Genomic DNA, 25,620 nt, shown 5'->3' on the forward strand with positions numbered 1-25,620 from the left:
TCAGATGATGGTGCAGCCACAGCAGTACCGCTCAGGATAGTCTACCACATACACCTGGTGGTCGGTGCCGTAGATGTAGTAGACATAAGTCTTTCCTTGGTACCAGTAGTGAACTTCTGTGAGGGGGATCAGCTCGATGGTCTGGCGCTGAGGAAACAAATAGCCAAGAAAACCTTCAGTATTCTGTTCAGGTCATTCACCTGCTCAAGAACCTTCAGTGGCTCCCTACTACCTGTGGGATGAAGCGCATGTTCTGGAGTTGACATTCTAGGCTCTGCACAATTTGGCTCCAATCTTCCTTTCTAGATGTATCTCCTGCTATGCTCCTTCACATACCCGAAGCTCTGGCCAAAACTGACTCATCTCTAGCCACCATCTGAACCTAGTTTTCACCAAGTGGGCACAGGCATCCCCAGGGGAATTCCAGGGTGTATGGAAAGCCGCCAGCCAAACGTGACGTCTTCTAGAAGCATTAATTTTTAGATCAGGGGTGGGAAAATATGAAGAATAAAGTCTTTAAACACTTACATATTAAAACAACCATGGAAATATTAGGAAGTGGTTTATAAAACTTGAATTAGATTTTAAAATAAAACATTGACACCAAAGAAATTTCACAGTTTGGTGGGCTGTGTCAGGATATTTTCTCAGACCCCCCTCCCCGACCACCACCATGTGTTGTATTGAACCTGCTTTGAGAAAATCCAGTTGCAAATGTTCCCCTCCTTTTACAAATGGGGAAACTAAGGCCTGTGGGCTCATGAAACTTCAGGTTTAGAAGATTATTTAGTTCAAGGCCTATCTCCTCACTGTACCCATTCAATGCTCAAATCTCTTCCCCAACATCCACCTCTTTTTAAATGCTCCCAAAACAGAATAGGGAACTACCTCCCGCCCACAGAGTGAAGCTAAGTCCCTCATTCTCTGGCCCCTTCTCCGAGCAGTTGCTCAATAACTTGATTAAATCACAAGGCCCTGAACAGGACACAACAGCCCCACCTTGGGAGAAAATATCCGGCTCTCATCAAGGCACCTCATCTCCATTAACTCTCTGTGCTGTTTTGCTATTGGGAACTGTGCTACATAGTTGATGCAAAAATGTTACTCCCAATAATTTCAGCTAAGCTTTCTTGGGGACTTACTGTGGCCAGGCTCTGTGCCAGAATCACTTCTTCTGCACAAGCTGCTCCCCTGTCCTGGACTCAGATTTGGGGATCCCAAACTCAGGGAGAGGTGGCATGATTGGCCCAGAGTCAAACCCTCTTTAGTTGCAGAAATTCTCCCCATCTGGAAAAGGGCCCCAAGTCCTCTGGCTATAGTTGGCAGCTCAGAGGCCCCAGGCAAAAGTGTAAAACAGGCCGGGAGGGGAGCTGGAGCTGAAGCCATCCAGCTGTTGGACTTCTCTCTCCATTCCAGAAAACCTGCCCTAGCAACCCCACAGGAGAGCAGGGCAGGGAGGGCATTTTGAGAAGCAGTCTCCCTGCTCTGCTGGAGGAGAGCTGGGGCAGCATGACACTGAAGAAGGAAGAGAGGAGTCAGTGAAGACATGAAAGTTCCAGAGCTTTCTGTGTGATCATGGGCTCCATTTCTCTGGGCCTCAGTTTCCTCATCTGTGAAATGGGGATATAAACTTCTACTTCACAGAGTTGTTGAGACACCCAAATGAGACGATGAGACCGATGGAGAAACTGGTATCCAAATGACAATTTTGGAAACAGAAGGGAGAAGACCACTCTTAGGGTGTAAAGGGCTCCAAATGGGAAGTAAGGGGCACAAGGACATGGAGTCAATGTCACTGCTCAGAAGGCCTGGACAGTGCGGTCAGGACCACTCTCTCATTTCCAGACTTTTCCACTAAGATCAAAAGGAGAGCACAGATACCCAATACACACACACACACGCGAGTGCTCGCCTCCCTCTGCTTCTGTTTCTAAAGTCTCCGAGTTTGAGACCACAAATTGCTCAAGACACTGAGAGCCCTCAAGTGATTATCTTGTAATTGGCTGCTTATCTGTTTGCCGGCTTGGCCGTGCCCCTGCAAGAAACAGATTCCAGGCCTCAGAGTCACAGCCCGCTGAGGCGAGGCACGTAGCAGAGGCAGTTCTCTCCTCGTGGCTGGAGTCCATGCACTAACTGCTCCATTCTGAGTAACACATCAGCCTGGACAGCTCCAGGACCAAAGGCCAATTTAGAAAGATTCACAGAAGTGACCTAATCTCCCATTATGGTCTCTTTTAAAGAAAAATGAGCATCTGTCCCCTGGTTTACCCTTCTGGCCCCAGGACTTGTTTACAAATGACCTGCATTGCCTGAGACAGGACTATGTTATAGGAGAGAAGCTTCAGTTCTAGGGAGGCTAGAGCCTGAGTTCTAGTCCTGGACTTGCCACCAACAACTGTGTAATTTGGGGCAGGTCACTTCCCCTCTTTGGGCCTCAGTTTCACCAGCAGCCAAATGAAGAGTTCAGAAAGGACTCAAATTGTCAGCCTCAGAAGTAAAAAAAGTTCCCAGATAACCACCAGTGCTTGAAAGCTGCTAAAATCATTTCCTTACCCCACTTAATATTTCTGTCTCCTCTTCTCATCCCCAGGGTAGATGCCTCAATATTTGGGGTTCTTAGATGTAACCCAAACCATAGCACACCAGTACTGCAAGAGCCAGCTCCCTTACAGCCCATTCTGGGGTCTTCAGTGGATCATTCTTACCCTACCCAGACTCCCTCAAATCTGCTTCTGCACACCCACCCCAGCTTCTCTGTGCTGGCTGCTCACAGCTCAGCTCTGTTCAGAGTCCTGTCCTGGAGACGTGGAGCTCACCTCCCATAAAGAGTGCAGGTAGCCCCAGGAGGTTGTGCCCAGTGACATACAGTGCCAAAGAACAAAATCCAGCTCTCTTGCCTCCAGGAGTACATTGAGGCCCATGGGAAGGAAGAGAGAGGCTCAAAGCCACGAGGGAGCGTCAGTGCTGGGAAGCAGGTCCTCCCCTGGTAAGCGCTTGTCCCTGCACTGTCTGGCCCAGTGAAAAGGGCCCTAAATCCCACTCCCAGCAAGTGATATTCCTACAAGCCTGTACCATTGCCCCTCCCTATCTGTGGGTTCCTCATCCACAGATTCAACCAATCCAGATTGAAAATAGTTGAAAAAGTTAAAAAAAAAAATAGAACACTAAAAAATACAAATAAAAAACAATACAGTACAACAACTATTTACATAGCATTTTCATTGCATTAGGTATTATAAATAGACACGATTTAAAGTATCTGGGAGGATATGGGTAGGTTATATGTGAACACGATGCCATTTTATATCAGAGACTTGAGCATCCTTGGACTTTGGTTTCTGTAGGGAGGAAGTGGGGGTAGGGGTCCTGAAACCAATCTCCTGCAGATACAGAGGGACTAGGGATGGCTGTACTAGCTTTCAAAGAGTCACCTGTGTTTCCTGAATGCAATGAATAATAACATTGACTTGGAGTCAGGTTTCTCTTCCTGGGCTGTTCACTAAGAGGCTTTGTGACCTTGGACAAATTACTTTCCTTCTCTGGGCCTCCTCTGATTTATGGGAAAAGTCATGAATTTGGATTAGACCTTGAGAAGCCAATGGTGGCCCTTGGGCCAATGCAGGCCCATCAGCCCACACAGGATTCTTAGCATTTTAAAAATTTCATTGTCAATATTGAAAAATTGGAAGGTTTCGTATAAAACTCTGAACTTTAGAAGGTCTGGAAACTCTGGGCCCTGAGCCTACACAAAGTTGAGTGGTGCCTGGCCCCTTTGGCTGAGGGGAAACTTCCCCCCCCCCATGTCACTGCCTGGCCCTGGCATTTAAGTTTGCAGAGCCTTAACTGCATGATTTCTAAGTCCCCTTTCAGCTCCAACATGGTCTGTATTAATTTTAGATGAAATGTGTCCTTCTTCTGAAAACAGGAGAGCTGTGCAGAGAGAGAGAAGGGGAAATGCTCATTGCAAAAAACAGAAGGAAAAGGGACATTTTGAGCACCAGATGCCAAGCATTTTAATCAAATTATCTCCTGCCTGTAAAGCTCTCTGAGGTGACATCACTGTCTCTTTTTTGCAGATGAGAAACTGGACTTAAAGGAGGAGGAAGTAGCTAGCTCAGGATCTTTTAGGAGGCAGGAGACCCAGGATTTGAGCCCAGTCTGCCAGGCTCAGTCTCCGGCTGCCAGATATCCCCCCTCATGGGCAGAGTGTTCCCTGGCCAACCCCATCTTATGGCCCCTTGGCGAGTTGCAGCGGTGGCCAGAGGGGCATCTCAGTCTGCACCTGGAGAAGCGGTGAGCACCCCCGCCACCTGGTGGCCATCAGAATATAGCAGCCAAAACACCCAGGCAGGAGGACAGGCTGAGATTTGGGAAGTGCGCTGGCCTGAGCAGCAGGACGCTGGATTCCAGCCAAGCCCATGACGTGGATCTCCAGCTTTCCCTTCCCATCTCTGAATACCAGGGAATTTGAATCCGAGTCACACTATGCCACATTTGTGCTTGAAACCCTTCAATAGCTTGCCACCTCTCAGAATAAAAATCCAAACTTGTCACCATAGCCTGTGGCCCTTCCTGCCTCTGCAGCCTCACGCTGCTCTGCTCTCTGCCCTCCGGCCACACAAGCCTCAGGTCAGTCTCTAGCACATTTGTGTTCCTCACACTGGGACTCCCTCCCCTCCAACCTCCTCAGTCCTGCAGCCCCGACATTCTCAGGAAAGAGCCTCCCCTCCATGCAGAGAGGAGGCTCAGCTTCCTCCAGATGACCAGAAAACAGCGCCCCCAGCCTGGCCCCAGGAGCCTCACCTCTCGACAGCCCCAGGCCAGATCCTGAAGGATCAGCAGCCCCTGGAGGAGACATCAGAGCCAGGGCAACCCCTCCATCCCTTGCCCCACCCCTCAAGTCCCCAGGTCCCCCCCACACTCACCTGCTGCAGGATGCGGGCGCGGGAAGCCAGGGCAGCACTGTGCTCAGCAATGCCCCTCTGGGAGGCCAGAGAGATCTCTCGCAGGGGGAAGTCGACAATCGGGTACACCTGGGGGAGACAGACCACCTTGCTGTCTCAAACACAGACTCGGAGCATCAGCATTCAGTGGCTTGGAAGTCACCGGGGCTGACTGGAGCCAGCCAGAGAACAGTCCAGAGGGAAGGGCCCTAAGGCCACACAGCAAGCTGGTGGGACTTGTTTAACCTACGTGATTACCCACGTTCCAATCCCATGAATTCCAACAAAAGGGGGGCTGCAATCAGAGTACCCCTTCACCCGCAGCCCACTCGTTCCCCAGCAAACCCTGGCTGCATGCTGACTGTGTGCTGGCCATCATGCTAAGTGATGGGTCACAGCAATGACAAAGGCTGTTGTGGTCCCTGTTGGCATGGACTTGTGGTCTGTACAGGCCTAGCTTCTAAAGGGATAGGAACTCAGATTCACATTCAAACATTCAAACTGCCTACTACATGCCAGTCACTGTCCATGAGCAGCAGATACAAAAGGAACCCCAAATAAACTCAAGAAGCTCGCAGTCAGCCTACATGAAGTCCAAGCACGAGGGCATCCACTCAGTTCCCCACCCCCCACATCCCCTCTGCCACTCTTGGAATCCTCCTGCCCACGTCAGGGGCAAGCATCGCTCTCCTCCATGGCTCCTCATTGTGCCCCCAATGCAGAACCATAGCCCCTTCCCTCCGCCACTCCTCAAATGTTTGCCAAGTGTGGACACTGAGGGAAGGGAGGTGACCGCCACCACCAGACAGGCTCAGGCCAGGATGAGCACAGGGGGCAGGCACCTCACTCAGACAGGGGGTGGGGTGCGGGGCTGGTAGAGGGGGTGATGCCTGAGGTGAGCCTTGGGGAAGCTGAGCTACTGGGGCAAAGGAAGGAGGCCAAGGACCCCTCCCTACAGCCCAGAAATCCCATTGCAGCCAAGTTCTCCTGGAAGCTCAGAAGTCCCATTGCAGCCAAGTTTTCTGTCAAGGCCAACAACAGGGGTCAGCAGACCTTTTATGCAAAGGGCCAAATGGTAAATATTTGAGGCTTTGTGGGCCATCTAGCCTGTCCTTACTCAGCTCTGCCCCTGTAGCAGGAAAGCAGCCTCAGACAATATGTAAACAAATGGGCAAGGCTGTGTTCCAATAAAACTTTATGCATAAAAGCAGGTGGTGGGCCAGTTTGCCCACCCCACACTGCCTCTCCTGCTGTGGCTCACTGCCCTCTGCCCCGCTGCTCCCTCACTCTGGTGACCACGTGGTCCACTCCCCCACTGTACCACTGCATCCCAGACTCTGCCCAGCGTCCCTTCCACAGGGGCCTTCCCTGCCCCCAGCTGCAACAACACCCCATCCCTGCCTGTACCCCTGACTGTCCCCTTATCCTGCTTCAGTGTTTCCCAATGGCCCTGTAAAATCTACACAGGCAGGGATTTTGTTTTGTTTGCTGTGATATCCCCAGGGCCTAGAATAGTGCCTGGTATAGGGGAGGGTCTCAAGATTTGCAGGAGGGAGGGGGCAGTGAGGGAGAGAGGAAAAGAGGGTAAGAGGGTGGGAGGAAGGGACGAAGGGTTGAGTGTGTGAAATTCAAGGGGGAACTGGCAGCCCCACGCGTTCCAGCAGCCTTTCCTTCCTGGGCAGCTCTATTCCCCACCCCCTACCGCAGCCTGTCCTTTCAAATGAATGCAGCCCCCAGACAGCCACACCCCACCCCACAGGAGGGGAGGAGGAGCCTGGCTTCCATTGTTCCCCTCTACAAAGCCCTCCTTACCATTGAGTTTTCATCCTTAAAGAGGTTTTCTCCCTTGGCTTTAGCAAGGAGCTCCCTGGGGCAATCGAGCTGGTGCTCAGACACAAATTCGAACAGGCTGTTCTTCCTGGAAGTAAAGCAGATGGGGGCACAAGCACACAGGGTGTCAGGTAAGAACACGGGCTTTGGAAGCAGACAGACCTGGGCATGAGGGCTGGTGGAACCTTGGGAAAGTTCATAACCCTCTCTGAGCCTCAGCATGCCTATCTGTAAAATGGGAAGCTAGTAAAGGATACTGACAGCCCAGTCCTATTACCTCATTTCAAAGCACTTAGCAAGGTGCTGCACAGGAGAAACCATCCTGCATGGGAACCTTGGTGACTTAGGGGTGGAGGAGGACACAGTGGCTCTGTTCCCAGGCAGGCGTGCTCAGCTATTGGGTGGCTGCTGCACCAGATGGTGGTGATGTCGGAATTTGAACTCAGATCTGTCTATTCTGAAGCCTGTCAGCACCGCACCACCCACCACTGCCTCTTCCCAGAGATCTCCCCGCTTCTAAGTCCTGGCAGGTCCCTGCACCATGATAGCCCCAACCAGGTAGAGTTTCTCTGCAGAAACCTGACTGGCCATGTCCCTGGCCACCCCAGCCAGGCCACAGCATTGAGACGCTGCCACATACCACGCGATGACCAGCTGGATGAAGTGCAGCAGTTTCTTCTCCCCCTTGCAGGTGGCACAAGTCTTGTTCCCCCTACCTGAGCATGTGCTGCACCTAAGAGTGACACGCAGTCAGTACCCTCAGATCGGTCACAGGGTCCCAGGGGCTTCCAGAGGCCCCCACCCCCAAATCCTTCCTCATGGGGGTGGGCTGTGGTGGTCATGTATGTGTTCCCCTACTGGTCATCTATTCTTCCTTCCTGTGGTGGCTGGGCCCCAGTGGCTGGACCACCCTTCCCCCACCCAGCCCACATGGTTCTTGGGCTTGCCCCCAACCCCTTCTGCAACCAGCTTGGGATCTCAGCCTGGCCAATCATCTTATCTCCCTGGACACAGTGGCTGATACAAAGATGGGCACATGACCCAGGAGAATGCAATGAGATCTGCCCCAGGACATTTGTTGGAACTTCAGGAAAGAGGCTTCCTTTTCTACTGGAGATACTAAGCCAGGAGGTACTAGTGGTCCCCTCCACTTCTACAGGAGACAGCCAGCCTGAGAATAAAGCCAACACAAAGGAAAGTAGAATGAAGGGAGGAGAAAGATATCTGCTGATATTGTTTAAGCATCTGGATCCAGCTGGGCCTGAAGCCATCCTGGAAATATACCCCTTGATTTTATTGTTACCTGAGCCTATAAGCTGACTTTTGTGTCAAAGCTAGTTTGAATTGGATCTCTTTCACTTGCAAATGGAAGAAATCTGAGTTTCTTTCCAAAGATCCTCTTTCCATCCCTGCTGGAAGGTACACCAAAGCTTTACCTTCTGGCTTGTCAGAAGGATGGCCCCGGCTTCAATGAGCCAAAAGTATCATTAACCAGCCCAGCTTTAAGTACCTTCATTCCTCATGGTTTCCTGTCTCCCTTCAAAGATTTATAAATATGTTAAAGGACACAATTTACAAAATGCAGTGGCCCACTGTTTGCAAAGCCCTGCGAGCCGAGATGGAGCTTTGCTAATTGTTTCGTTGATCAACCAACTTTCCTCCACCCTCCTCCACGCAGGCCCTGCTACGAGTTATACACAGGGATTTGTCCAGGACCTGATCCTCAGAGAGTTGAGAATCTTGCCTTTAGGTGGTTTTCAATATTCACTTCCCTACCATGTGGGCAGGAAGAGGTGTCCCCTCCTCGAGAGCCCTTCCCCACCCCCTTCCTCCCTGTGCCACCTCTTTCCTCACACCTGACCTATTATCGTTTGATGAGCTCTGGGCTTGCCCAAAATGCCAGGCCTGAAGAAAAGCTCACCCACTCTATGAACAGCCGCAGAGCACCTGCTGTGCACAGAGCTCAAGGACATGGCAGTGAAGAGCCAGGACACCCGGTGGCCTTCCAGATGGGCAGACAATGAAAAGCAGAAAGGCCAGTAAGCAAGAGCACTTCGCCCATGCCGGGGAGACCCACTCATACCTGCGCCTGCCAGACCCCGAGCACATCTGGCACCTCCGGGGCTGCTTGGCCTTGCGCTTGGCTCTGCTGCAGGATGGGCACCTCACCTGCAACATGCCACAGCCTCAGCCCCCACGGGCCTCCCAGGAAGTGGACCTAGAGCTTCCTGTGACCTCCTTCTGATCCCAGCCTGGCGACCTTGGCAAGACACTTCCTCCCCCGTGGCTTCAGCCCCTTCATCTGTAAAGGGGAGGGCTGGACGTGGTGGTATCTTCGGGCCCTTCCAGTTGTAGCTTTCGAAGACTCCGCGTCCTGACATCCCTGTTTCTTCTGAAACATCAGCCCCTCCTGCTTCCTCTCTGATCCCCATGACCCCAAGAACTTCCCCTGACCAAGCGTCAAGAGAGAGCAGGGAGAGGAACCGCTGGCCAGGGACTTGGTGTTGGAGACAGGAAGCTCCTTTTTGGAAGTGGCCCCAGAGGAGGCCCAGGCAGTGGTCCCACCGTCAGTCAGGGTGGGCTCTGGAGACATTGCAGGGAAAGCCTAAAAGGTGGCGGGGGAGGGTGCACAGCAGCAGAGGGTGGAGGGAGAAACAGAAAAGACCACAGGGACAGGCCCTGGGAAAGCCACAAGGAGGCAAATGGCAGGACGGAAGACGCAGGTGGGGAGAGGGAGAAGCCAGGCTCAGGCCACCGCCGGGCCCCACAGATGGGGCGTGAGTGGTGGGCATGAGCATCCGCAGGTGGAGAGCAGGCCACCAGAAGGGCGGAAGGGCTGACCGGCAGAGAGAAGGACAGAGAAAGACACGGTTCAGAGTGGCAGGTGGCCAGTGTGTGTCCAGAGGATCAGGCTCAGATCGGGACAGCCAAGAGCATAGGAGTTGGGCCTTATTCCCCAGGACATTAATAGCCCTGAAGTTTTCTGCAAAGAAGACTCATGCTACAAAAGCCTAGCCATCTGCTTAGGGGTCCATACTGGAGTGAATACCATGCCCCCCATATTCAAGTCCACTGGAACTTCAGAACTGACTTTATTTGGAAATAGTTTTAGCAGACATAATTAGTTAAGATGAGGTCATACACCCTCATACAGAGTAGGATGGTCCCTAAATCCAATGCCAGGTGTCCTTATGAGAAGTCCATGTGAAAACAAAAGACACACACAAGAAGGCCAGGTAACAATGGGGGCAGAGACTGGAGTGATGCGGCCACAAGCCAAGGACCATTGTTTGCTGGCAGCGGCTGGGAACTAGAGAGAGGCCCAGACAGCTCCTCCCTCAGAGCCTCTGGAAGAACCAACCTTGCCCACTCTTGGGTTTTGGACTTCTGCCCTCCAGAGCTTACAGTTCTGCAAAATAAATTTCTGTTGTTTTAAGCCACCAGTTTGTGGCAATTTGTTACAGCAGCGCTAGGAAACGAATATGAGTCCCCTGTCTATCTTGTCTCTCAAAGCCTTTCAAATTTCACCTTCTCAGCACTCACCACCTGTACTACAAATGCTGGCCACTTGTCGGTCTCCCCCACAAACAAGGAGTCCCTGGTGGGAAAGACCCCACGTCTTAGTCCTGTTCTAAGTCCTAATGCTGAATGGATGAGAAAAGGGGAGACGAATTAAAATCATAAACCATCAAAGTGAAAGGGTCATTAGAGACCACCCAATCCAACTTCCCATTTACAGATGGGAAAATGGAGGCCAAGAAGGGAGGATGACTTGCTGGAGGTCACACCATGAGTGCAGGGAGCCCAGGCCCCCAGCCAGCCCCATGTCCCCCCCCACCCATCACCACTTACTCCCCAGTGGCCCTCAATGACTCACCACACCTGCCCCGTGGCAGCCGCTGCACTTGTACCGCCCACGCCCATGGCATTTGTGACATTCCTAAAAGTGAAATGCTGTCCATGGATCTAGTTTCCCAAGTGCCACCCCTCCCACCCCCATGATGTCACCATCTCAAATTGAGTGGCAGCAATTCAGGGCCAGATAGGAAGATGGTACAGGGAAGGAAAAGCCTTTGCCATTTGACTGGGAGTCCTAAAAACCTTGAATGCTGAGTTGAGGAGATGGTGTCACCATTTTCTCTGATCCTCAGTCCCATCTGTCCTGGATGCTAAGAAGGGGACACATGTTCTCAGGGTCCCACATCCTAACTCACACTCTGAAGTTTCCTGCAAGGCTAAACCATGAAGGCTGATGGCATTTGCCCATGGGGTAGCTAAAGTGGACTTTGGGAACAGAAGCTGTACAAAATGGACGGCGTTTTTGTGAAGAACACCATGCTAGCTGCTAGAACTGAATCACTGAGTCAAAATAGCTTCTCCACCCTCGACAAAGGAACAGAGCACCTTCTCAGTCTCTCAACGTTCTCTTCATCTTACAACTCTGAAAACATGCAGAGTAAAACTACACTCGTGAATCAAGTCCTAAAGTGAAAATAAGGCAGCAATTAAATGAGAACATAATATAAAATATCCGTCATGCTTTTGTAATACACTAGTTTTCCCTCACTTCATGCCATGAATGTATTTGTGTAAAACAGAATGGAGATCAAATTCTGCTTTCACACTGACTTCCATGGAAAATCCCAACAATGTTCTAACTTTTTATTTCATATCAGTTTCATTCAGCACTCCAGCCGTTTACTGACAGGCAAAAAATAAAAGATAAAAAACATTCAAATGGTCTAGAAATGTTACTGCTCACTATTTAAAGCTGGTGACAATTATTTGAATGGGATAGTCTTTATGCTACATGAATACTCACTCCTTAATTTGCATGGAATTTTGTATGGAATTACATTCCATACACTGGGTTTTCTTAAATTATGTTTTTTTACAAGCTTAAAATGAACCACTAGCTTGGATTTGGGTTTTCCTTCTTAAAAGGATAAAGTTTGAAGAAACTTTATGCAATGCCTGGAAAACCAGCTCAGAGAGAAGAAGAGCAGATATTCCAATATTCACGTTACCTTGACCAGTGATGAGTGAGGGACTTGGAACTTCCTGGTGTCTTCCTGAAACATCGGGGGGACCTGGACCTTGATGTCCCAGAGCCTGGGGGAGGTGCCTCTCTGTGGCCCATCTACTGAGTGGTCTGACACAGAAAGGGATCCTCGTAAGAACAGCAAAGGGCCACAGGGATAAACTTCCAATTATTCAACAAACAGCACCGAGCCTTCACTTGGTGCCAGGAATTAGTGTAGATCCTAGAGCTGCAGGGGTGGGTAGAGAAGGGCCCCTTTGGAGTCCATGGCTCAGCACTCAAGCTTTAGAGTTGGGTAGACCTGGGCTATACTCCTGGCTTTTCTACTTTTTAGCTGTGTGACTCCAGACAAGTTACTTAACCTCTCTGAGCTTTAATTCTCTCATCTCTAAAACGGGGATAATGTGGCACCTATCATACAGAATGGTAGTGAAAATTAAATAGAAGAATGCATAGAAAATGCTGATCACAAGGGCTGGCATGTACTGAGGGGTCAGTAAAAAGAACTATCGTCAGTATTATCACCATCCCCCTCACCATCCCATCTTCCTCCTCTTTCTCCTCCTCTGTTCGAGGAGACAATCACAGCGTACAATCACAATCACCAGAGTTGCATAAAGGGCTCTGAACACTTAGAGAAGACTGACCCATCCGCTGGGGAGGGAGGCAGCGAGAGAAGAAATTCTGAAGGACTTCATAAAGAAGGCGACATGTCTTGAAGAAGGAACCAGAGTAGCCCAGCAGAGAGAACAGGTAGGACAAAGGGCTTCCCAGACAGAGAACCTTAAGCCTCTAGTGGGGTTCAGCAGAAGGGGGCATGGCACAGTAAACAGGGAGTCCAGGGGTCTGGAGACTTAGGGGACACTGGGACTGACATGCGAGCATGGGAGGCAGGCAAATGCCCAAGCACACATGCTGACTTTGCAGTCTGGCCCATGTGGCAGCACCAGCGTGTGGCCAGAGACAAAAGCTAGGTCTTCCTGCAAACCACTTCCTGGGCAGGAAGCATGTCCTAAGATGAGCACTGGAAAGTCTCTGAGATGAAAGTTGGCCTCTTGTTTTACAGGGGATGGGGAAACTGAGGCTTCAAGCAGAAAAGCACCTTATTCAAGGTTAGTGGCTGAGCCAAGTCCTGACATTTTCCGCCAGCCCCCTTCCCTATTTGCTCCCAACTAAACTGATTTCAGACAACTCACTTACTAGTAAAGGGTTGAAAGGTCCACTCGCTTATCCTGGATTCGCTAAAGGTCTCTAGTCGATACTGTAAAGAAAAACAGCATGTTCACACTCGTGCCCTTTATGAAGGCAGAGCATCACGTAGAAAGTTGGAGCTCCCCACCGGCCAGGGCTCAGTGGGAAAACCAAACATTCCCACTCATAGCACACTTGGACTGCTTGGAACAGGCTGGCAAAAGCGACTTCTCTTCCAGATGCCCCAGGACTTCTGTAGGGTCAGCCAGCCCCAGGAAACCTCCCCTGACAGGTTCACAACTGGAGCAATTTTAGTTCCCCATGAATTCATATATAGAAACATTCTACAAGGCAAGTTTTGGAGCACTAGTTGCCCTTTGATGGATGGAGGCAACTGGAATCCACTCTCTTGGGGTTCTCCTTTGGAGGAAATTAGCTGCCTGATGTGAAGATCCTCCTTCTTGATGATCGTCCACAAAGTCACAGAACAGGAAGGGATCTTGGACATCACTTGGCTCCTCCTTTTATAAGTGAGGAAATGGAGGATCAGAGAGGTCAGTTGACTTGCCCATGGTCACACAGCTGCAAAGTGGCTACTTCAGATCTCTGCTCTAACCACTACCTGCGAGGCTCTCCGATGTCTGTGTGACTGTGTGCTCATCAGAGGACAGCTGTGTCAGCAACACTTGAAAATGTGAACTTAAGAGCTGTTCCTCTGCCCTGTCATTTCAGAAGGATGCCCTGTCATTTCAGAAGGACAGAGAAGTGTCTGTTGTGTTCTGGGTGCCAGGGGTGGGATTTCCCTGGAGTGATCAATGAATGATTCCTTGGCACAGCTGCGATCTGGGAGAGGCAGAGGCAGCTGGAGTCGAGGGGAGTAAATGGACGTTCTCAGCCCATCCCTCGTTCCTGTGTCCTTGGGGCTAGCAAGCCAGTTTCAGTCCTGGCCCCATCACTTCCAGCTGCATGTTCTTGGGCAAGGAACCCTGCCTCCCCAAATTTCCAATTCCTCCTCTGTAGAGTGGTGACTATAATGCCTACCATGTAGGGCAGCTATGAGGATCGGACAAGACGTGTGTGTAACGTGCTTTCCATAAAGCCTCGAGCATGCGGGCCTGTCAGTGACGATCAATGATACTTACTCTTTTCATTATTACTCACAGCCTCGGACCAGACCAGTGGCAGAAGGGGTTCAGCATCCCCACCATTCACATGCACTGCCCTCCGGGACTCCTTCCCCTTGGCTCACATCCCACACACCCCTCTCTGTCCCAAAGTCCCTAGCACCCCGGCCCCCAGTCCCTCAGCCAGGCCCAGCCCCAGGCCCAGCCCCCTTACCCTGCAGAGGGTCTGCTGCTTCAGCTCCCGGATGGTGAGGTTGCCAGCGGCTGCACTGCCATAGCAGCATTTAGAGTTCACAAAGCTGAGGAGGGCTTCACGGGCCACCTCCTCCGTCACTGCAGGGACTCTTCTGAGAACCAAGAAGGGGTCAGGGAAGGGCCTGTGGGCTCATCCAGGCCAGCCAGGCTCCTTAATGTGCATGTGGGAAACTGAGGCCCGTACACAAAGGAAGAGGCCAGAGGACCACAGCAGTGGAAAAGCCCCAACAGGGAAGGGCACCTCCAGCAAAGGGAACTGTGTGAACAAATGCCCAGGGTGGCGAGTGGCAGGTCTTTCCAGCCAGAGGACAGCAAAACCACTTTAGCAGAAGCATAGAGCTCAGGAGAGGAGCTGATGGAATCGAAAGTTAAAAAAAAGAAAAAAACTTACAGATGAGTTACACCATTTTACAGATGGGAAAAACTGAGGTCCAGAGAGGATGTCACACAGTTAGAAGGAGGCAGAGATGGGCTGGATGAGGTTCCTGCCCTCAGAGAACTTGACCTTGACCAGAGGAACTGTGAGCAACATGGCCAGGAAGACCCCAGCAGAGAGCAGGCCGCAGTGGCACCCACAGACTCACCCTGAGGATGACGGGTGGGAAGCCAGACTCAGGGCCCTCTCCAGGCCCTCCCTCTGGATGCTTCCCCTGCTCCTCCTGGAAAACCCCTCTTTCCTGAGGCCATGCCACCTTTTAGTGAAGCTCTTCCTGCCCCAACATCTCCAGTAAAAAGGAATCCTCTCCTCCATCCTCCCACCTCGCATTTCTTGTGTTCTCTACAGCAGTCCTGAGAGAACCACGGACCCACCAACTCATACACACTAGTGTCACCAGCACCTGCCAGGCCAGTGCACAGAAGGACTCGCATGCCTGAGGATGGGGCGGAGTGGCTGGAGATGGCTCCACAGGGGAAGCAGGGATTGCACTGGACATGGAAGGTGGGCGGCCAGGGAGGAGAGGGGAGGCGCCTCCAGCAGCAGCGGGGCCAGGAGCACCCAGGAGGCTCCTCTCAGGCAGGCCACGGTGCCCCACTGAGAGGCTGCACCCAGAAAGGGGGCGGCTCCAGCTTCTGTCTGCACAAAGCTGGCTGGAAACCCCTAGCTCTGCCCCAAATCCTCTCCAAACAAGGAAGGTGTGGTTCTCTCCAGGGGGTTGGCAAACTTCTGCAAAGGGCCAGATAGTAAATATTTTAGGTTCTGTGGGTCACACAGTTTCTGACTCAACTCTGCTGTTGTGCCCAACTCTGCTGTTGTGGCACAAAAGTTGCCATAGATGATACACAAATGAATGAGCATGACTGTTTTCCAATAAAACTTTGCTTGCAGAAGCAGACAGTAAAGTGGATTTGGCCCACAGGCAGGAGTTTGCAACCCCTGATCTGGACTATGGCTTTCAGCCCTGGCTTTGTAGCCAAACAACCTGAAGAGCTTGGTAAAATGCAGATTCCCAGGCCCTGTCCCTGGAGAATCTGGTCCCATTGGGCTGGGATCCTGACACACTTTCAGGGTTGAAATCCCCCAGGAGAGATCTTGTGGGGCAACAGGGTTGTGTGGAAACACTCGGGGTCCCCAGAGCACAACCGAAACTCACCTGTGTTCCAGGAACGAGGACCAGGACCTTTGTTCCTGGGGCCTCCCTGGGGCCTCTGAAGGTGGGAAGAATATCTGCTGTCCTGGAGGAGAGGATAGAGTCATGGGCTGGAAAGCCCAGCTCAAAGGAACAGATACTTGTGGGGTGAAAGAAGGAAAGACTGACCGAATGTGAGAAGGAACTGATGAGGAAAAAGAATGATGCATTGGAGGCATCTACTGCAAAAAGAATGGGGATTCCAAGACCAATGTCATCTGGATCTCAGAGGAAATGTTCATGAGCATGGGGCCCATGCCCCAGCTCTTCCCTGTCCCACACAGCCATGACAAGGGGCTTTCCAGGCCTCCCCAAGGTAAAGAGGAGCGATCTCAACACCAACCTGTTCCAGAGGCATCCCCACCAACCAGCATGAACCCCAGGAAGAGGGCGCAGGAACCAAGGCCCCATGGACTTACCGCCACCTTGCAGAATCCAGTCATAGCTGGGCAGTCTCTCCAGGAGTTCGGTGGGGGGCACCAGAGGACTGTCAGCCTCGAAACTGAGGTCCACCACACCTGCGGAAAGACAGGCAGGGCTGAGTTTTAGGGAGGGAGGAAGAAGCTAAAACATGAGGGCAGGTGCATTACACAAAGCCTCACAGTTTAAGCCAGCCTCACTCGGGCATCCTTGGGACACAGGACACGTCTGCAGGGCAGGTGGGGGTGGTGGTAGCAGCAGCAGTAACAGCAAAGACAAGAACAGCATTAAGAATGGCACCTCCTATTTGCTGGGCACCTACTCTGTGCCAGCCACCGTGAGAGGTGCATTACAGGCATGATTACGTTCCATGACTCTAGGATGTACATGCTGTGCTGAGTTACTGATGGCCACACATTCTTGGATGTTCCCCTTCCCTTGCACCTACGCAGACATGTGACTACTTCAACCAAGAGAATACAGCGGAAGGAATTAAGAGACTGCAGTTTCTACTTCTTGCCTTGTGGAGCACTTGCTTTTGAGCCCTGAGCTGTAAGAAGTCAGGCTGGAGAGTCCATGAGGAGAGACGCTAAGACTACGTGGAGACAGGCCTACCTTCCAGCCATCCCCACCAAGCCACCAGGCATGCAGGCAAAGCCATCTTGGACCTCCAAGCCAGACCAGCCACTGCTGAATACCACCGAGTGACCCTAATCCATACCACCTGGAGCAGAAGAATCTTCTGGCTGAGTCCTGCCCAAAATCCTTACCCCCAAATTATGAGGCATAATAAAATCGTTGTTGTTCTAAAGCACCGAGATGTGGGTTAGTTTGTTATGCAGCTTCTACTGGGAAATCTTTGCTCTGGGACTCCCCACAAAGCTGGCCAAGACTTTCTGAGAGTCACACCACAGTGTGGGACTCCTCCTCAGTCTCCTTCCTTCCCTGCCTCCCTTCACAGGTGTCCATCCCATTACAGTCTGAAGACACTCCCTCCCTCCCCTTCGCAGGTATCTCCAGGATCCTCTTGACCATCTAATGTTATGTTGGTGTCTGCTTCTTGGATGACTCAAACTGACACACTCACACTACCCCCAATTCTACCAGTGAGGAAACTGAGGCTCAGAAAAGTTGTGACTCGCCCAAGATTATACAGCCAGCAAGGTCTGGGTGCGGCTGGATTCAAAATGAGTCCTGTCTGACTCCACAGCTCATGTTCCTTCCAAGTCCTTTTCATGAGGCAAAGCCTTATGGAAAAATTACTCCCTACATATCTGTTCTGAGAGCCTCATCCTGACCTGTCAGGTGTGACACAGATAGAGATGGCCCTGCAAGTCCAATGAGGAAAGCCCCCAGAAGAGCTGGCCCCCTGCAGCACTGGACATCTCGTGAGGCACCTCCCCACACTGTTGCCTCCCCCACCCTCCCACCTGCACGTATGGAAGGCAGAGGCTCAGAGAGTTTCCTCCAGTATCCCTAGGTCACACAGCCATGGAGGTAGAGCAGGATAAAGGCTCCTTACCAGTTCCAGACCACCCCTCAAAACTGTTCCCACAAGCCCTTATGCTGGGGAAAAATCCTTAGGCTCTGACTTGAAAGCATGAGGGGAGTTGACTTGAAAGGGGAGCTGTGAAGTGGTCAGTGGAAGTGGTCCTTCCTGCCCCCATCATTGCACTCAGGACAGACTTCCCGCCGACACACCCCATCTCCTACACCCTTTATGGGGGGCCTCTCTTTAAAGTCTCTAGCTCTATAGCTCCAGAAAAATAAAAATAGTACATCCTACCCTTTCAAGTTTGATAAAAGCCAGAAGCAGCAGCACCTCTTGTTCTAAGTGAGAGGAACTTAGGCTGATCTGGAAGTGGAGATGTCAGGGGGTGAGGAACCTGGAATCCCCAAACACGTGGCCGAGAACAGTAGAGGGAAGAGGGTCTGTGGATAAGACAAGTGAGCAACCCCTGCTGCCACCCACTCCCAAATTAGGAATGCCCCTGTCCTCTGACAATGAGAAATACCGTCTGCATCTCTAAGGTTTTTTTCTCCTTGCTGGAAACCTTCAAAGGAAGGTGGGTTGAAGAAGGTCTGTAGATGCAGAGAGAGCCTTTCTAAGCAGGTAAAGTCACCTTTGTGAGTAGATGGTTCTGCCCGGAAACAGCGAGAGACCTGGGAGAGATGTGGCTGTGATGCAAAGTGACATCGTCCCGAATTTCAAATCGATGCCACCTATGTGGGTTGAAGTCCCCAATGTGATGATTCATCTGGAATTATTATTAATGCCTTGGTTCTCAATACTGTTTTGATTCTAATGACTTTATAAGCATTCAAAGCTACTTTAGCCACCAGGGACCCAGGGATTGGCAACCATTCTCTGTAAAGGGCCAGGTAGTAAATATTATAGACCCCGCAGTCCATACACTCTCTGTCCCCATAACTTAACTCAGCCATTGTAGTGTGAAAGCAGCCATAGACAATACACGATTGAATAAGTGTGGCTTTGTTCCAATACAGCTTTATTTATGAAAACAGGCAGTGGGTCAGATCTGGTCCTCAAGCCATATTTTGCACCCCTGATATAGACACTCACCTGTGGGGAGGAGTTTAAGGGGCAGAGAGGTGGAGGCCGGAAGATGAGCCTTTCTGGGGCCGGGGCCCATGCCTGTCCATTGCAGTTCCTGTGAGCCCAGTTATCAGAATTAAAGATCGAGGTCAGGGCTGGACAGTAGCCAGGGTAACTGCAGTCGGTACCCAGAGACGGAGTGGTGAGGATCACCGGCTCTGACGCATGACCCGGGCTGGGCTCTCTGCCATGTAAGACATGACACCATGCAAGTCACAACACCATGCAAGTCACAGCATCATGCAAGTCACACATCCCTGCAGAACTCAACTCTCCCATCTATGAAAGAAGCCGATGACACTAGTGCCCACCTCATGAGACAATGGGAGCACAGTCCTCTGTCCCGTGCCCGGCCAGTCAGTGCCTCGAACCTGAGGAGGGTGGATCTTCCTCTTTCTCTGTGCTCCCTTAAACCAGGAGATGACGGTGCAAAATGTCAAGCATAGAAAGAAAGACCATCATGGCCGGCTCCCCTGGGAGGGCCCCCGCCCCACCCAGAAGTCTTGACTCTGTTGGGACATCAATCAATACTCCCCTCGACAGGAAGACGGGGAAATGCCATGTGGCTGTGATGTCCTGCTGGAGACCAAACCAAAGGGGCAGGAAGAGAGACAGAATGGGAGGTGGGGAATGCAGAGCTCCATCCATCAGCTGGGAGCCACCCTGACCTCTCGGGGCAGCCGCATCCGTCAGAGCTAAATTCATCTCACCATTATGTTACACACAAAAGTAAAAGACTCCAGGCTGAACTGCAGGAGGATGTGTCATTTCCTATGCAGATCTCGATGAGCATAACAGGAACATGGACGTCACTGGGCATTGTGTGACACCCAGCATGGAGCATTTAGAAAGGGGCCACCAGCCGAGTCACTGTTCCCATGGTGTTGGGGCAGTTTTTCACGGCAGTTGTCCAGCTGGGCCACCACACCCTAATACACACACTGGGATCCTGTGGCTTGGAAAGGAATGTTGCAGGCATGATCTCTTTTGCCCTTCGTAACAACCAGTTATCCCCATTTCTGAGAAGAACAAAATGAGGCTCAGAGATGTGATTTTGGGCAACCAGCTCACACATTCACAGCATGGGTAGAAATAGTACTTAGAACCCAGATCCTGACTCCATGCCCACTGACCTTCTATACATCTGAACTCTCCATGGCTCCTCCATGCAAACAGCGTCAAGTGGCTGCTGAGAAAACTCTGCAAAGAGAGTCACCAGGGCAGAGTTTCTGCTCACCTGCCACAGGCTACTTTTCATTTGTATAGGAAGGAGTTTTCCTTATGGAGGAAGGAATAGTTATGATTTTCTCTTTTTAATATGGCATTCCCTTTACTTCAGATGATAAAAGGAATCCATGTCCTTTGCCCTTGATTCCAAATTAATCACCTTAAAAGCATGGAAATTATGCTCCAATGGCTCCCCACTGCCATCTTACCTTAATTTGTTTCATATCTTGTCTCCTTCAACAGGTGTAAGCGTGACTTTGGGACAGGGACCCCTGTCTCTTGTATATCCCAACAAAGAGCGGGCATACAGTAGGCACATGTAAGTGTTAGGCCCACAAAGCACCTAACAGGTATCCACACAGTTGGTGTGCATAAATGCCTTATGATTTGAATTGTTCTTAAGAAAGTGTAAGAGAGATTCCGGTGGTCAAACTCATAGAGACAAAAGGAGAGTGGTGGTTGCTAGGGACTGGGGGGGAGGGGGATGTTTTAATGGGTTCAGAGTTTTAGTTTTGCAAGATGAAAAGAATTCTGGAGATGGGTGGTGGTGATGGTCGCACAACAACGTGAATGAACTTAATGTCACTGAATTGTACACCTAAAAATGGTTAAGATAGTAAAGGTTATATTATGTGTATTCTACCACAAATGAAAATAACTTTAAGGAGAGGAAAGGAGAGATTCCGGTGATGATAAGATTTAAAAAAAAGAAATTTCTGTTTGCCACGAAGAACGAGCAAACAAATAATTGGCTACACTATTTAAGGGACTTCCTAGCAAGACCAGACAGAAAACCTGATCATGTCACACCTAAACACTGCGGTGGCTCACTACTACCCATGGTTAAATTCAGACCCTTGAACTTGGCAGATAAGGCCCTACATGACTTGCCCTTGCCCCATGTCTGCCCTCATGCCAGGTAAAAGCCTTCCAGTGTTGTCCAGACCAGAGTGTGAGAAGGGATGACAGCTAGCTGAGGGAGGGGGTGGCAGTGGGGCTGAAGGACAGAGCAGAAAGGGGAAATGGAAGCAAGATGAGCCTGCCTGAGGCAGCAGAGAGAAGGTGGCTGCTTTGCGCTGGGAGCCACTGAAGAAATATTTGGGGCAGCAAATGCCCACCATGTGGTGAGACCAACATCGAGAGGAACGGGGGACAACGACCTGGGAGAAATTTCACTGAGTTGTGGAGGCTCAGTGAGTGGAGGCTCCCTGCTGTGCCTAGAGAGAACACAGCGAACACTGCAATTTTTGACTTAAATTGTTATTTGCAATTGTTTTTCAATTATTGAGGATGTGAAATTCGTGCTTTATAGAAAACACCATCGTGCAAGGATAGAGCCATCCAGGGGCTGGGCTTTCTAAGAGCTGTTGCTGCCTTTCCAGAGACAGCTTGTGACTTTGTGACATTGGCACTTGTATTCACCCTCACACACACACCCTGGGCCATTAATCCCCATCCTTGCATTGGCTATCCCTGCCCCTGGTACCTCAGGCACCCCCTTCAGTTTGACTGACTCAGCCCAGACCTCAGTGCCCCCAAAGCCTGCCTGGGTGTGGTTGCCCCCAACCCCTGAGTACTCTGTCCTACTCTCTATTGTTGCTTTTGCCAAATGGCTTTATAAGAATACTTGCAAAAAGTCCACATGGGACCTGCATCCCCCACCAGACTTTGAGCACCCTGAGGGTAGGTCACCGTTTTGTTCATCCCCTCTCCCGCAGCCATGAGCACAGCACAAAATACCAAGCCTGCTATGTAGTCTTGAGAGGAAATCACTTCTTGGGGGGCCTTGATTTATCTTCTCTAAGAAGAAATATATAGGGCCCAGGTAGTACAGTCACTGAAAGGAACGCCTGGGACAATAGATAAGAGAGGGGTTTGGAAACTGATTCTAGAGAGCTCTTGGGGTCCTCTCTAAGTAGAAGATGATTTCAGTAAAGCTTTTCATTTCTTATACACTCCCCAGTGTAGACGCTGTATCTTTCCATTAGGGGTTACTGGACCTGCCATCCCCTTCCAGCAATGTGGCAGCCTGTGGGAAAGACTGAATAGGCCCGTGAGGCCAGGGCAAATCTAGCAGGGAAGACTGTGGTTCCTGATGGTTGTGCTCCATCCTAAGGGACATGCGGAAAATGCTCAGACCCCATGCTCAGTCACCATGGGTCTTGGCAGCTGGGCCCCTGCCAGGAAGTCCAGCCACCTTTGCACCAAGACATCATAACAGCCTCAGGCTCAGATCTCCAACTCAGAGCTTGGTGTGAGGGGGGCACTTTCATGAATAAAACTTTAGGGGGCAGAGCCGGCCTGGGTACAAGGGGAGAGTCCCATCTCCTCAGCACTGAGCCATTGATGGTGATGGTGGTGTGGCCTCAGATCAGGGTTCTCACTCATGAGCTCAATCCTCTCCCCTTCCACAGGGACCAATGCCCGGGAGTAAGGAGGTGCAACCTGCGTGTTATAGTCTTACACCAGAGAAGCCCCCTCCTAAAATTACCATGGGGTCTAGTGATAGCCCATCTTACTTGAAGAGGCTCTTGCTCACCATTTCTGGGAGGGGTTTCAGTCTGCAATAAAAGAAGTCATATTACAAGAGACATAGTACATGGAATACGGGAGAGGACTGTTTCTCTTCTGCTCTGTGTAGGACATTGCACTCAAAGAGGAGCGATTAAAACTACACTTCATCTGGGGCCACCGAAGAAATAGGATCTGGTTAAGCTAGAGAAAAGTCTTCTAATGGCTCTTATTTTAGAGAAGGAAGAGACACGTTCTGAGTAGCCCTGGGGCCTAGAATGAAGACCAAAGAGTAGGAGCTCCAGGGAGAAAGATGGCGACTCAACGTAAAAAAGGACTGTGGGCAGTGCCAGCTGTACAAGGGGTCAGGCCATCACTGGGAGTGTCCCAGCCAACGGTGGGAGATGCTGCTCCGGTTGGGGATGCTGTCAGAGGCATCCCAGCAACTGACAGTGGCGGTGCTAACAGGCCTTCAAGGTGACTTGCACATGGGAGCCACATCCCAGAAGGTCCCTATCCATTTATACTTTGGTGCAAAAATCTGTCTTTGAAAGGTTTTCTCTCTCTGAAGCTGCCCACATGATAGACCCAAAAACTGAGGGCACAACACATTAGTGACTAGGAAAGGCACTCAACCAGATGAAATGGGCAGCCACCCAAAAGGCACATTTAAATTATGGAGGTCCTGTAGCAGGCTCCCTGTCTGACACCTGGACAAAAACTTACCTAGTTTCAGATTTCATCATCTTAATTTCTAAAAAACTTTTCTGGATGATTCTGTACCTTGTAGTATACCCTAAGTGCTGACCTGAGTTCCATTGAATTAGAAACCATAACCCTATAACATAATCAGGGTTTGTCGAATTGTAAGGGAACTAAAGCGTCCATCTTGTTCTCACCTTGCTCACCAAAAGGCATGAAGCTAAAGCAGAAACTTCACGGGTGACAGTACTTTCCATTAGTAGCAGTTTATTCTTAAAGCTCTGGAGACATAATCTGGTCATTTTCTAGAGTCAATATTTTCTCCTTGCCTACTCTGGGATAGCCAGTGAATCTTTGACCAGTCCTACAAGATGACAACACCCCATTTTTATTAGCAGAAATGAAGCTCACAGAGGTTAAGTGACTTGAGCAAAGTCGCCCAGCAATTAGGAGGCAGGGCTTGGGTTTGAATCCAAATCTGACCTAGTTCACTGCTACTAAGAGAAACTCTAATTATAAATTGAAAGTCTGCTGATGAACAGTGTTTTGAAGGGAAAAGATTGTGTTAGAATGTGAGTAAAAGCTTATTAGAACAAGACTATGGATACACAATTTCCAGTATATCAGAGATCAGATTAGGTTCTCCTCAGACACTTGCTAAAATATCTCCAGTCTCCCACGTCAATATGAAAAAGGATTCCCACAAAATTTAAATTGAGCTCTCTGTAGGATTAGCATAAATTAGTTTTATGTTCTACTTTGGTTAGTTCTAAAACTTAAAGCTTTAAGACACTAACATTAAAGACAATAAAGAGTGTCGGACCTGCAAAGGACCTTTCAGGTCACCAAGTTTGGTGACTATGGAGATGTATTAGTGTCACAGGCCTCTTTGGGATTCAGATGAACGCTGTAGACTCTCTCCACACTCTCTGAAAAGCACATTCACATGACATTTTCCCCGTACCATCAAGGTCCTCACATTAAGAACTCATGATCCAATCTCCTTTTATAGAGAAAGTAAGGGTCAGAGAAGTTAAGTGACTTGTCCAAGATCACACAGCCAATTCAGAGAAAACCAGGACTTGAACCCTAGTCCCCAGTTCCCAGTCTGAGGCTCTTTCCAACTACCACATTGCCCATTCCAAATTCAGGATCCAAAATCTCCTTTTTCTAAAAATAGCACATTTCCTCCTGAATATAATTTCCTTCTTCAAGTTTATAAATAGTCCATTGTATTTCTGTCCTAGTAATGACAAGAAGGGGTCCCCAGGGGATAGGTTTCCTGAGCAGTAATGAACAAGAAGATCACGAGTAAAGACTTTTCAGGACCTTTCTGTAAACCTAACCTCATCTAAAAACTGAACCACACTGCCACTGAAGTAAGAATCCTGATATTCACGCTTACATTTGGCTGGGGGCTGCGGGGGACTGTCAACTAGAGGAAGGAAGGAAAAAGAATATAGGCTTGGATGGTGTCACCACAGTCGGGGAGAAAAGTTTTCATCTTTTTTTTTACCTTCTTTCTCCATGGTCCACAGGCATTCGGTGGACGAAGAGGCTGCAGGCTGCGAATGGGCTTTACACGTGAGAGGAAGGAAGGAAGGAAGGAAGGGATGCTCTCGGGTACAGATGCAGACCTGAGGCGGTGTTTAGGCCGATGGAAGATTGTGCACAGTGCTAGCTGCAGAGGTGCCCCCTCCCCTGCCCTCTCTAGGATCTCCAGGGCCCTACTTACTGTCGTCTTCACTCAGATCTCTGTCCATGGTCCAGACGTCCAGCCAAGGAGGTGTCTGCCTTTCCAGTGCACTCGGGCTACTGAATCTAAGGGACCACCCACAGGCCCCTCCCAGAAGGGCAGGCCCATTGTTACCGATTTGAATACAACAGAGGGCGACAGCCGTGCCCACCATCGTGGCCACCCTGCCCCCAGCCCACGGGGTTCTTGGAGCTCCTCCTCACAGAGCCTCCCACCTGCCGGGCTCTTGTGGAAGTTTCTAACACCCTGTGTCCTCGCTGCAGCCCTGTGAGAGGGGCACTAGCATCGTGAGCTGAGGCTCAAAACCTGACTCTCAAGGCGGAGCACGGGACCACGGCACCCCACCCGCATCTGTGGGCGGCCAGCTTCTGAGTA

The 25,620-nt window shown here is 50.5% G+C and overlaps 1 protein-coding gene across 2 annotated transcripts; it reads right to left on the reverse strand.

Annotated features, from left to right (window-relative positions):
- Positions 1–25,252, reverse strand: SSUH2 (ssu-2 homolog). 2 transcript variants are annotated; one of them, XM_063115457.1, is made up of 12 exons: positions 25,225–25,252; positions 16,432–16,530; positions 15,977–16,058; positions 14,344–14,473; positions 13,015–13,075; positions 11,801–11,925; positions 10,651–10,713; positions 8,857–8,942; positions 7,414–7,506; positions 6,756–6,861; positions 4,926–5,033; positions 1–147 (listed from the first exon to the last, which is right to left on the reverse strand). In XM_063115457.1, the coding sequence occupies exons 1-12, from the start codon at positions 25,250–25,252 to the stop codon at positions 1–3; spliced, it is 1,128 nt and encodes a 375-aa protein (XP_062971527.1). The 2 variants fall into 2 exon arrangements, with proteins under 2 accessions (XP_062971527.1, XP_062971526.1); XM_063115456.1 differs by having other exon boundaries at positions 14,344–14,476.
- Positions 25,253–25,620: the final 368 nt, after the last annotated feature.

This window comes from Cynocephalus volans, chromosome 11 (genome assembly GCF_027409185.1).
Source record: "Cynocephalus volans isolate mCynVol1 chromosome 11, mCynVol1.pri, whole genome shotgun sequence".
Lineage (NCBI taxonomy): Eukaryota > Metazoa > Chordata > Mammalia > Dermoptera > Cynocephalidae > Cynocephalus > Cynocephalus volans.